This window comes from Neoarius graeffei, chromosome 23 (assembly GCF_027579695.1).
Source record: "Neoarius graeffei isolate fNeoGra1 chromosome 23, fNeoGra1.pri, whole genome shotgun sequence".
Classification (NCBI taxonomy): Eukaryota; Metazoa; Chordata; class Actinopteri; order Siluriformes; family Ariidae; genus Neoarius; species Neoarius graeffei.
In genome coordinates, this window is record NC_083591.1 from 50,005,701 (window position 1) to 50,019,152 (window position 13,452).

General features: G+C 40.8%; 1 protein-coding gene across 1 annotated transcript in view; it reads left to right on the forward strand.

The window, feature by feature from the left end:
• Positions 1-8,048, forward strand: part of LOC132871816 (voltage-dependent calcium channel beta subunit-associated regulatory protein) — a 51,298-nt gene extending 43,250 nt beyond the window's left edge. Inside the window, exons 7-10 of the mRNA XM_060906338.1 lie at positions 899-1,051; positions 1,462-1,702; positions 3,648-3,867; positions 4,236-8,048. Of these exons, the coding sequence (XP_060762321.1) occupies positions 899-1,051; positions 1,462-1,702; positions 3,648-3,867; positions 4,236-5,853 (2,232 nt within the window). The 3' untranslated portion in view covers positions 5,854-8,048. The remainder of the gene's footprint in view (positions 1-898; positions 1,052-1,461; positions 1,703-3,647; positions 3,868-4,235) is intronic.
• Positions 8,049-13,452: the final 5,404 nt, after the last annotated feature.

Consider the following 13,452-nt stretch of genomic DNA (forward strand, 5'->3'; position numbering starts at 1 on the left):
ATAGCACTTTGCATTTAGGCCAAAAAGTTCAACTTTGGTCTCATCTGACCAAAGCACCTTCTTCCACATGTTTGCTGTGTCCCCTACATGGCTTCTTATGCCTGTCTTTCAACAATGGCTTTCTTCTTGCCACTCTTCCAAAAAAGGCCAGATTTGTGGAGTGTACGACGTAGTTGTCCTGTGCACAGATTCTCCCACCTGAGCTGTGGATTTCTGCAGCTCCTCCAGAGTGATCATGGGCCTCTTGGCTGCTTCTCTGACCAGTGCTCTCCTTGCTCGCTCTGTCAGTTTAGGTGGACGGCCATGTCTTGGTAGGTTTGCAGTTGTGCCATACTTTTTCCATTTTTGAACGATGGATTGAACAGTGCTTCTTGAGATGTTCAGAGCTTGGGATATTTTTTTATAACCTAACCCTGCTTTAAACTTCTCCAGAACTTTATCCCTGACCTGTCTGGTGAGTTCTTTGGTCTTCATGATGCTGTTTGTTCTTCAGTGTTCTCTAACAAACCACTGAGGCCTTCACAGAACAAGTGTATTTACGCGGATAGTAAATTACACACAGTAGGACTCTTAACGAATGAGATGACTTCTGAAGGCAATTGATTGCACTGGATTGTATTTAGAGGTATCAGAGTACAGGGGGCTGAATACTAATGCACACCACATTTTTCAGATTTTTACTTGTTTAAAATTTTGAAGACCATTTATCATTTTTGTTTCACTTCACAATTATGTGCTACTCTGTGCTGGTCTATCACATAAAATCTCAAACTTTTAAGTTCGTGGTTGTAAGGTGGAAAAATGTGAAAAAGTTCAAAGGGTATGAATACTTTTGCAAGGCACTGTACACATGATACACCATGAAATACTTAAGTTTGGTATGGCTGTGTGTCTGTAGCTTGGTGAGGGCACCCTACCTGAATCTCAAGTGCCCTGGAGGAGCCAGAGCCCAAGTGGTGCACTGCCTGGAGATGCACTAAACTCTGTTCTGGACACCAGCTTTATTTCCAGCACAAGTGAAGGAAGCTCTGAACCACCTCGATCAAGGACAGTAAGTAACCGATACGCTCAAACGCTGAAATCACCCGGAGAACACAATGTTCCAAAACTGTCTCTAATTCAGCTTCAAATCATTGGCAAGAACATGTATAGGAAAAATCAAGAACCTTTTCAGATCTTACCACTCAACATCGAACATACTACATTACTCATGAGCCACCACTGCCTCAGGACTCATGTCATCACACCCCGTCATTCAGTCAACCATAAAACCTTAGCATAAAATGTTGTACTGTGTTGGCAGACCCATTTTATCAACCATATTTCACCTTCCTAGAAATCAAAAGTTAGTTCTTACAAAAGCCATGATGAAAAACCACCAGATAAACCTGTCCTTGATTAGAAATTGATTTAAATATGCTGGCTAAGCTCCTGCTTGTTTAGCATCTGACTCTTTCTCAGATTGAGGCAATGGGAAGTGCTGGTTTAAAGATGGAGGATGACCCTGGATCCTCCCAAGTGATAGGAGCATATGGAACATCTGGAGAAGGAGGCGGCAGCTCATCTTCAGGGCAGGGCTCAATGCTGCACTTCCTATCCCGACTCAGGCGGCATGCAAGTCTGGAGGGAGCCAGTCCCTATTTCACCATCAAAAAGTGGAAGCTGGACAGCAGTAACAGAGCAGCCAGTCTGGACATGAGAGGTGAGGAGCAAGCAGAGCATATTTACCAGGTCATTAAATCAGAATAAGCATTTTTGATGGAAATCAAATCCAGATTTTGTTTGGCTTGAAGTGAGATTATTATTTCAATTTGTTCCCTCCCTGCCACCATTTCACATATCTGTGCCTGGAGGTCCACTAGAGTGCACAGTTATTCGTTGTTTAGTGAAAAACAAAAAACACAAAAGAAGGGAAATGATTAGACAATGCAAGGCATGGTACTCTAGGATTCAGGTAGGAAGGAACCGATAGCTAAAGAACCATCTGAACTCAGCAACCCAGAACATTTAATTACCTCGTCCGCTACGGAGTAAGCGGGGCGAAGTATTGTTTTCGGTTGGGTTTCTGTTTTCTTGTTAATGATATTACGGGAAAACGGCTGGATCAATCTTCATGAAACTTTCAGGATAGATGGGCATTGGTCTCAAATAGAACCTCCAACATTTTGAGGGTCATCCAGTCAAGGTCACCAAAAAAAGCCAAAATTGTTTTTGTGGCTACTGCCTCATATACAGGCGCTAGCCACTACGTCATCGTGCTGGAAGAATGCAAGAGTGTAACAATCACGCACTGCGCATACAGGTGTTCCGATTAAAATGGCCAGTGAGCGTATACAGTTCGGTTCACCATTCGAAATAAATGGACTAAACTAAAGAAATCACTTTCGGACATGTTTATGCTTATTAGAGGAAAAGTGCGTTCCACTGAGCTCCATCACTGGGCCATTTCCAGGAAATAAGAGTTTTTCATGGTGACAGCATGTGTGTCAGCCTCGGTTTGGAGGTTTCAGTTTCAAAAACTAAAGAGGTAAGAGTAGAATAATATAAAAGTACAGACACTTGGTACATTTTACTTCTGTGATTTTTAAATTGTTCATTTTTGTGGCTACTGCCTCAGAGTTAAAAAAAAAAAAAAAAAAAACAGCAGTGCTGGTATCAAAATTTCATTTATAAGCAGTAGCTACATGCGCCCAATATATTTTATTTATTTATATATATATATATATATATATATATATATATATATATATATATATATATATATATATGAGAGAGAATTTTTCCCCCCCACGATATCTTCCTGCATATTCATCCCAAGTGCTACTGGGCGAGGTTTTGTTTTGCCTGGCAACACGTGTTCACTTTGGAACTTTTCTGGGAACTGGGAAGAAGTAAAATGTTGGCTATGAAGTTCAATGATGATTTGTTTTAGTCATGATGTTCTTGAGCAACACATGACAGCTACAGGAAAGACATGGTTTTAAGCACCATGTAGGGCTTAATTAACAGGCCATTGGAGACCAATCCCAGATCAATAAGTGTGTTGTTTAAAGTAGCTTAGTGAAGGCTGAATGAGAGCTCAGAAGTGGCTGGAGACCGAACAGGGGAAGATGAAGATCTTCTGCCTGCTTAATTAATGATGTAATAATTTTGTTATCCTTCACCTGATGCAAAAGGTCAGCAAGTGTGGCATGTTCATTTCCTCATAATGAGGCCTAGATCCAATTATATACCGTTATAACTGGAGCACACGAGCATGGTTTGACCACACAGCCCAGACTTGGTGACCTCTGTCTTTTGGTGCATTGTGTACATACTTTCTTTCAAATCAGGACAAAAGTATTTTGTGGCTGAGAAAAATGTGGAAAATTGACTTCCAGACTAAAATGCTTGTTTGTGTTTGGTTAGGCCTCCCGTTAGTAATTTTATAGACACAATGCCACTGGGAGTGGAGCGTTGTGTACATGGGAAAGGGGAGGATAGGCTCAAGTTAAAAAAAAAAAAAAAACCCACACGCAATGTCAATCATCTAACCCACTTACTTAACTGTTAGAAAGAGATAATCCTGAATAAAATGAACCAAATCTTACATAATACATCTTTAAAGCTCCTTCCTTCCATTCTTTTGTCTTCTTCCCTTCTCTCAGGTTCTCCAAGGAGGCGAGCATTTCAAAGACAGAGAGCAGCAAGTGAAACTCTTGAACCAGGAGAGGATGACATCCAGCAGCCAGGACTAGGTGGAGGAAGTGATTTTTTGTTGCACGCCAAACCCCCTCAGCCACAAGCTGATCCCCCAAGACGACTCTCTGCTGGTTCTTTGGAGTCGTCAACTACAGGCTGTCCACCCCCACCAGCCCAACTCAGGAGGTATGGTACTTTGTTCTACTCCGTTACCTCAGGTCTACCTGCATCCTTTACCTTGTGCACTACAAAAAGAATCTGTTTGTTCAAAGCACTTAAGGATAGTCAGCATGTCTTCTGCATTATTTCACAATATTCTCACCACATGCTGCAGACAGAAATATAAGGTCTGGAAATGAAATGTTTTGTTAGTCCTTGTGAGAACAAAATCAGGTTCTTCATTTCCTACAAGTGGTTTTGGGTGCAATTCCAATCCAAAGAAAAGGTATACACAATGATAGAGCCAAAAGGCTGCTAGGGTTGACTGCCTAAATGTTGCGTGACTAAAGACTTATGACTCTGGTCCTATTTGCTTTGATTTTGACACCCTGTAGGTTAGAGGTAAAGGCTGTATTGGAAGCAAGTCCAAGGGCTGAAGACAGCAGGACTCAAACAGCACACAAGTTACTAGAACCCATCAGGCCTCAAGGGGAAGAAGTGGAAGAGAATGGAGATAATAATGAAATACTAGGAGCAACAGGAGGTGAAGAGCCTAGTGCTGAAGGAGCCTCCGAATTTGATTTGGTAAACAGACACGAAAGCCTGGAGCAGCCCAACATGTACCGGGACATCTGGAGCCTACGAGCATCACTAGAACAGTATGCTTCCTCTGACCTGAGCAGCAATGACCGAGATTCCACACGTAGTGATGCTGACAGTGTCTGTTCACTAGGGGGGCTTGGTGCCTCCAGAACAGGTATGCATAGTTACCAATCACAAGACATAGATGATGAGATCGATGGGGATGGTGAGCTTCCGTATGATGATATGGCCAGGGAGGTTAGTGGCAGAAGGAATGGCAGGGACAGTGTGGACTCCGAGAGAGGTAGCGACAGTGAAGCTGGAAGCAGGAAGCTTCTGCAAATGGACAGTGGATATGCTTCCATTGAGGCTCCTTGCAAAGCACCAGAGGAACTTCGGCTGTTCGGAAGCACGTCTGGCAAGACAGCATCAGAACGACGCCGGTTCTTTACAAACGCTGGCCGCAAGGGGACGGTGTGTGAAAGTTTTGAGACTAGGCTGTTCAAAGAAGAGTTGGAAGATGAAGGTTCAGAAAGCAGCATTAGCATAGAGCCAGAGGGTCCCAGTACCATAGCCCAGGGGGAGCCATGCAGCTCACTCAGAGACGCACCAGAAATACAGGCAGAAACCAAACCCAGGCCACGCTTTCGTCGCAGAGACTATAGCATTGATGAGAAGACAGAGGCCCTATTTAATGAATTCCTGCGCCATGATCCACAGTTTGACCAGCAGGGTTCACCTTCTCTGCGGCACAGACATCGCTCACGAATCCACCTGCGCAAGCAGTGGCAACGCACCAAGCAGTACAGCGACCCCGGAGCTGCTCGCTACTCACCATCCCTGGAGAGACAGCGCAGTTATGCACTGCGGAGGGGAGACAGTGCCAACTACCCACTCGATACACGATACCACAGCACCTTACCACGTATTGCTAGTGCTGCAGATGAGGAGGCCAGCGAGGGAGCAGCCAGTGAAGGCACTGAATCACCCGAAGCACAGGGCTCTGGTCCAGCTCCTGAAGACAACTCCAACAACAGCAGCAACAACAGTAGTCCTGTGGTCAAGTACCAGGAGGATCCTAACCTCTTGTTTTCCACACCCTCAATGGACAGCACCATGGCAGACTCCGGGATACTGCAGGGTTGTGGGAGTGCGGGGCATGCCACAGAGATACACAGATGGTTGGTCACAGACCCCAGTCCTGTAAAGACGGGTAACAGCCAGTGGAACACAAGCATTCAAATTCCAGATAACAGGTATCACATGGATAAGGACAAAGGCTATGTGCACAGTATAGTGGATCCCAGTCCATCTGATAAACTGGTGAGCAGTCTAGATGAACGACTATACACCAGCCTGAGGAGGACTCAAGGCAATCAGGAACGCATGGTAACTGTGACCCGCACTTCCCCAGATCTCAGCCAGGACTAAGAGCATGATGAACAGCAGCATTCAATGACTTGAGAAATCAAGACACCTCAGAGTACAGGAGAGATGAATAAAATGGTGATCTTGAGGTGTTAAGGCAATCCATCACTACCACAACTTGAAATCATTTTCAGATAAATAATGCATGTCTGTTCCTTAATAATGCAGGGTTTAGTGGGTGGGGTGCAATCTCAAAGTAGGGAAACATCTGAAAATGTAGTAAAAATCCATATGCAGACAATTACACTGAAAGGATAGCTAGGTTCCCCCCCCAAACAGATTGATGTAAACACCATTTGTAAAATGCACTGTGAAAACTAGATAAACTAGGGTGCTTTGTGAAACATACAATTACAGGGCAATTCAGAGTAATAACCCAAAGAGTCAATTGCACTTTTATTAATTAGAAATTATGAGAAAAGGTCAGCTTTCTCCTCTCAAAGAAAAACATTAGACTGAGTTACTTCTTCCAGAGGAAGTCAGCAGTTTCTTGATAAATTATGATCAAGTTACTCCCAAATATGGATCTCTAAGTCCTAGCCCATTTTGGAACTGCAACTTTATTCCATTTGACTCCATTCTTTTCAATCACAGCCTTCATATAATGCTGATTCACAATCCTATTTCCTCACGTGTGTGAAATTAGAGCACTTCATTCACAAAATATTTCCCATCCAAGTAGTTGTTCAAATTCTGAGCTCAAAAATCAAAGTTATGAGCCAGATTTTTCAAACCATTAGGCATATAACCCGAGCGCCTCACCAACTCTTGCTTCGTTTATGCTAAAAGCTGCATCACATGGTACAACCCATCATGAGCTTGTGGTTGCGAGTTAAAAACTGGTGGTCCCAGATCACTTAATACGATGTACCCATCAGCCAGTTTGCAACCAAAAGACAGCTGATTAACAAGTTCTAGCAGTGTGTCAGAAACTTTTGGACCAATAGAATCCAATTGCTGCCATGTTGTGTATCTTAAGGTCACTTATAGTTGAACGTTTTCACTTTATCAAATCGTAGGACCATCATGGGAGGACCATCATGGGAGGATTGTATAGAGTCTTGCAGAACATGAACATATGACCAAGATTTTATTTGCATCAGCTCATACAGTGTGGGACAAGACCACTGTTATTACACAATGTAAACCAGCCTGAACACAGCATGTCGTGCTTGTGAAGGGCAGCCTCATAAGTAGTACAAACATAAGGAGCAAGGAAAATTAAAAACAGCACTTTTGATTGAGGCATGCTGACTATTACTTCCTACTATTAATTATTTTCATCTCATTTTTCAAGTATCCTTGTTGGTATTATGTAAAGTTGACACTGGCATCAACATTGGGAGGTGGGTAAGTGGTGTCAGACATCTTTCAAGTTTCTGGCTAAGAAGTGATCTAGCCACTGTCTATTTTATACCTTATTATTTATTGATAATTTTGCAGTCCTCATTATAATAGTTAAAGGTCCTATGTTCTATAAAGAGATCTAACAGAGCTAAGCAGATGGGTAAATGGCCCAGATCTTTTAGAGTGTGTGATATTGATTGTCCAGATCAAATCTCTCTCGCATAAAAACATCTTGAAATTTATTTTTGGAACGTTTGCACAAAACTAGAAATATGCAACATCAGCTACAGAGAACTAAATTACAGTATTAAGTTCACCGATGACCGAATTTACAGAACCAACTTTAATAAACTATGATGCCATTCCAAACATCAAATTACTTTCCAAATGGTTTATATGATGGAAATCAAGCTGAGGGTTATTAGTTTTGATAAGCAAACATTGAAAAAAGAATGGTAACCCAGCACCACTGGTCCATTTTTCATGAGAAAGGCTGTTGTATAACAGATTCACCATGAGTGGAACACCTGAAGCTTCTGAAACATGCTTGCTCGTTGCACATTAGTCCTTGTGAACATAAAGTGTCAAATCGATGACAACCCCATCTCTCAATTTCTTTCTTTTAGAGCTCTTTGTTCTCATATTACATATTGATTAGCAGCAAAGAAAAGACAACCCTTAAACAGCAGTGATGAGACGAGACAGAGAGAACCATGTTTTAGCTGCCTGAGGTTAGATGATGCAGTGATCGCAATCTCAGAAACTTGCATTAAGCGGACCAGAAGCAAATCATTCAGTAGTTCATAAGATGTAGGACATAAAATGCATTAAAAATATATATCACACGACAGATCCACCATTTATAGTTTTTTTTTTTTTTTAGTTGGAGTTGTTATAAATTACACTAATTCTTTACTTGAGTAAACATAAGAGTAATTTGGAATTCATCATTCAATGAAAGTGAAGGTCCAACCACTATAACTATGCTTGAGCTTCAGTACTAAATTATTTTCAATAAACTACTTAAGTACGATATGAAATATTAAATTTGAAGGTGAATACAGTACTGTGCAAAAGTTTTAGGCAAATGTAAAGAAATGCTGTTGACCAAAAACGGCTTAAAAGTAATGAAAATGTTTGAACATTAAAGAGATACTATTAAAAAAACCAGTAAGCTATAAGCCATAACAAATGGAAAAGTCAGTATTTGGTGCGAGACGACTCTGCTTTAAAAAAAAAAAAAATAATAAATTAAAAATAGTAGTCTCAGGTATAATGAGTGCAGTTTCATAAGGAAATGAGCTGTAGGTTTTACTGAGCATCTTGCAGAACCAGCCACACTTCTTCCGGACACGGTCACACTCGCTTCTTAATTTTGCACCAAAACCCAGTAGCCTTCGTTATGTTTTCTTTTTTAATCTGAAAAGTGCTCGCTTCTGTAATATGCTGCTCAGATACAAACCTTTTTTCTGGAACATTTAATTTTGTGCTGGAAACGAATGTTTGGAACGCAAATGTTTTTTGTACTGACTCGATAAAAGAAAAGGAGTCATAAAATAGAAATCCAACAGTTTGTATGGGAAAAAAAATGGGGGCATAAGACTTTTGCACAGTATGCAGCATGCGTTTGAATTTGAACACAGTGAATCTAATATTTAGTCGAGTCAGAAAGGTAAATGAATCTCAATCTCTTTTACAAAGTTTCTTTGCTGGTGATGGCTACATTTTGGTAGTCAATAAATAACGTTTGACGATCATCCATGCGAATGGCATGAGGACACTTTCAAGTTATATTTACTTTAAATATTTTTGTAAAAAAAAAAAATAATAAATAAAAAATCCAACCAATAATTTGGGTATCAGGGTTGTTGTTTTTTTTTAAAGAAATGACTCCATCAAATAAACATAAATATATGAATAATCCACAGACTTTTCTTTTCCACAAAATCATAAGGAAAATTGAATGACGTAACTTTCTGTTGAACATGTTTTGTGAAACATTCCAAAAATAGAAAAATCACAGGAGGTGAATATTGTTGGACACAACTAAAATGTTATTTAAAATTTTCATAAATTGTTTCAAGCATGATCTGTTGAATGGATTCAGACCTTGCAAGAAGGGGAATTTTTTATTTTTAAAAGCATTTTAGTTATATTTTCAAGACAAGGTGTAGTTATAGTGGACTTGGGCCGACAAAATAAATAAATAAATAAATAAATAAATAAAATTTTTATCCGGAAAATGCACATGGGTCAATGTGCACTTTAACGGTGTTTAAAGGGGAACAGAGGGCAATATATAGAGTAAATATAACAATAAAACACACATTAACGAACCTTATTCAAGACTTACAAAAGTTTTTTGTTCTAAGGTTGGAAAGTTACAGTGTTTTGAAAGTAGCTCGAGCAAACTATTTCCGCAGTTTGAACAGCCCGCCATGATATTAATTTTATCCAATCAGAATGCACGTTCATTTTCTCTGCGTAACACTCATGACGTATGTATGTGCCCAGTTGTGTTGGCTCATTGAGGTTGGGACTAGCACGTGTGAATCGGAAAGTAGGATGAATTGTAAGTGATCGGCTACACAATGCCACAGTGTGTTGCTTTCGGGTGTAATAACAGGACCGATGGAAAGCATAACGATCCTCCAGACGTGTCTTTTGCGGGATCTCTTCGTATGATTCGACAGAGCTGTCGCTTTCACTTGATGCGTCCGACGCCATGATTACACGCTTCTCTCCTAGTGCAGTGGGTAGGGCTGACGTCACGGTCTTTTAAAAATGGCGACTCTTGTGCCGTTTAGCGTACCGACTATTATATTTACAATTACCAAGATATTTCGTTGTTTTCTAGTATATAAATTTGATAGAATACTGAAGAATACGTTACTTTGTCACATCAGCAACTGTATATATTATATTTGGTACCCCTTTAAAATTTATTTAACCTTTACATATACAAAAGTTGTAAACAATACAAGTGATACACAAATATGACACCCTAATCATGGACTCACCCCTTCAAAAGGTTAAGTGATGAGATCATTACGATGGTAAACAGCAGCAGGCACTCAAGAGCAAATGACACCAACTTTAACCCTCCATCTGTTGAGGGAACAGTAGTCCTTTCCAAGTTTCATTCACCCGGCACGGCTTTTCAGTTTTCTTTTTATTGAAGCATTTGATGTTCGTTGACAATCGCTTATTGTAGGCTAACTCTTCTAACAAACTACCAGGTAGACATCTGAAGCAATACACCATGTGTCGTATCAAACATTTCCCCCTCCTTAAATGGAACGAATATCCAATGTGTGTAAATTCTGACCTGAACCCCATGTAGGAGCTTGAAGACATGTTAGAATAGCAGCTGGTCTTCATGTACATGGATGACTGAACCCACTGCTGCACTCCTGTGCAGTTCTGCATGTGAGAAGAAAGGAAAATCATGATTATTGGTGTTCTCTGTAGTTTCACGCTATTGAAAGCATTCAAGTCCCCTTTTCCTTTGATCAGAATAAATGGTCATGCATTGATCCTTCATTTGTTCAAATGGATTTCTTTAAGACTGTAGCGACTGAAGCCTAAATGCTCTCAATGAGTTGTGTGTATGTGTAGGGTTTGATTGTTAGCAGCATTTCCCCACCATTATATTGGGGAAGGACAGGACCCTGACCCCACCCACCCACCCACACATTTTAAAGTGCATATCCTGGACCAATTTTTTTTTTTAATGAAAGTATGTCCCTTTACACACTCATCCAGAAGGGTAATTTTGCACAAGGCCATCTGTCTACAGCAGAAAAAAAACAAAACAAAACACACATCTGGAAAAATCCCAAGGGAGTCTGGAGCCAGATTCATGACGTCACTTGCGGAAGCGCCAGCAGGCTGCGAGAGCTTTGCACGGTTTCAGTGCACAGTAAGTGTTTACTTTCGTGTGTGTCAATAAATAACATTATCCGTGTACCACACAAACACAGGAACACCTAATTTAGAGTATAGTGTCTCTTATTTCTTACCCTGGCAACAGTCAACTTGTGAAACGCCGATTTTCTTGGTCTTTTTCTCGGCTCTGCTTTGGTCCTCGGCTTCCGGGTGTGCCTCGCACGAAGCGCTCCCATTTCTCTCTCACCGTCCAGACTTTTGGGAAATGACGAGTACTAATCCCATCAAGATTGGTGTTGCTACACCTTCCTACGATACATCTGTTAACCATTTTAATAATTACGCGATAATGTTGAAGAAATTTGCAGAAAACCACCAGGTCGTTTTCTCAAACAAACCAGCGCTGATGTAGGATTCAGAAGGAGGCGTCCCGCACGCGACGTCACGAAAATCAACATTTGCCGGGAAATCCAAATGACAATTTTTTTCAGAGGCGGACCAATTCGCCTCAAATGGCTTGATTTCAACTGAATTTCTCTGGTATTGCGCAAGGTAAAAAAAATTGCGTAAAATGTGACAGATATTTGACCAAAGTTTAATATAAAATAGGAGAATTACATTGATCTTGCTCCTGAATTTACCTGTGATATGCACTTTAAGGTCTGAGGGAAAGAAAAACCAGGAGTGCAGTTCTGTTGTAAAAATTGTTCTCATTATTGTTCCAAAATAAATGTGAAGACTTAAATATGACTCCGTTAACTGTTTGTTCAGGTCCAAATGCTCTGTAATAGGAGCCGCGGGGAGGGGTCCTGCAGGTGACCATCCTCATTCAGCAAACCCCCCAAACCAGTAAACTTAGGGGAAACACTGGTTAGTTTAAAAAAAAAAAAAAAAAAACCTGGACCAGTGTTGTGTCATTACTTCCACTTCTGTTTAACCTGGTCCGAACAGGAAGGTCAGGATGGAATACTTACCATTTCAGTTTATTTGACATTTAGTAAACAACTTAGCATGTTGAATATGTACACCTGGATAGAATTCTACCAGGTTCTAAAATACTGAAAACAGTATTATGGTCTGATACAGGGGTATTCAACTAACATCAGTATAAAATTCCTTCCTCATAAAAAGCCCAGAGAAGCAACCAACATGACTGAACGGCGATGATGCGAGTTGCTTTAATACTTAACCATGAATGATACATTCTTTAAAGGAACAGTCCACCGTGCTTCCATAATGAAATATGCTCTTATCTGAATTGAGACGAGCTGCTCCGTACCTCTCCGAGCTTTGCGCGACCTCCCAGTCAGTCAGACGCGCTGTCATTCCTGTTAGCAATGTAGCTAGGCTCAGCATGGCCAATGGTATTTTTTGGGGCTGTAGTTAGATGCGACCAAACTCTTCCGCAGTTTTCCTGTTTACATAGGTTTATATGACCAGTGATATGAAACAAGTTCAGTTACACAAATTGAAACGTGGCAATTTTCTATGCTATGGAAAGTCCACACTATAATGACAGGCGTACTAACACCTTCTGCGCGCTTCGGCAGCACATTGATATCTGAGCTCCGTATCAATGCGCTGCCGAAGCGCGCAGAAGGTGTTAGTACGCCTGTCATTATAGTGCGGACTTTCCATAGCATAGAAAATCGCTACGTTTCAATTTGTGTAACTGAACTTGTTTCATATCACTGGTCATATAAACCTATGTAAACAGGAAAAACGTGGAAGAGTTTGGTCGCATCTAACTACAGCCCCAAAAAATACCATTGGCCATGCTGAGCCTAGCTACATTGCTAACAGGAGTGACAACGCGTCTGACTGCGTCTGACTGACTGGGAGGTCGCGCAAAGCTCGGAGAGGTACGGAGCAGCTCGTCTCAATTCAGATAAGAGCATATTTCATTATGGAAGTACGGTGGACTGTTCCTGGGTTTGCTTTATGCTGGTGTCATCATGTTATGACTTCTGACTCTGAACAGGTGAGACCCTGGTTTTAAACTTGAAGTAGAAAATAAATGCCAACTTCTCTGTCCAATCATATTTTCATTATAAACAAACAAACTAGAGAGAGAGCAAGTCTATAAAAGTCTGTATAAACACTTTTCTCTACGAGCTTCCTTAAAGTAAATAATCTACATACTGTAAACGTATGTGCTTGGTCACAACAAGCTGCAAGAAGATCTGCTTCAGAAGCCTCGTTTAAAGACCCTGAACTATGACCACTTTATTCCATACGTCGATAGAGTATTTTTGAGTGCTCGGGTCAACCCGTTAAGTACTTTCCTGGTTATATATCCATAATGCAGTCCATCCGGTAACAACCCCCTGTTTGCGTGAGCTCAATACTTGCAAGTAAATGCTTAGT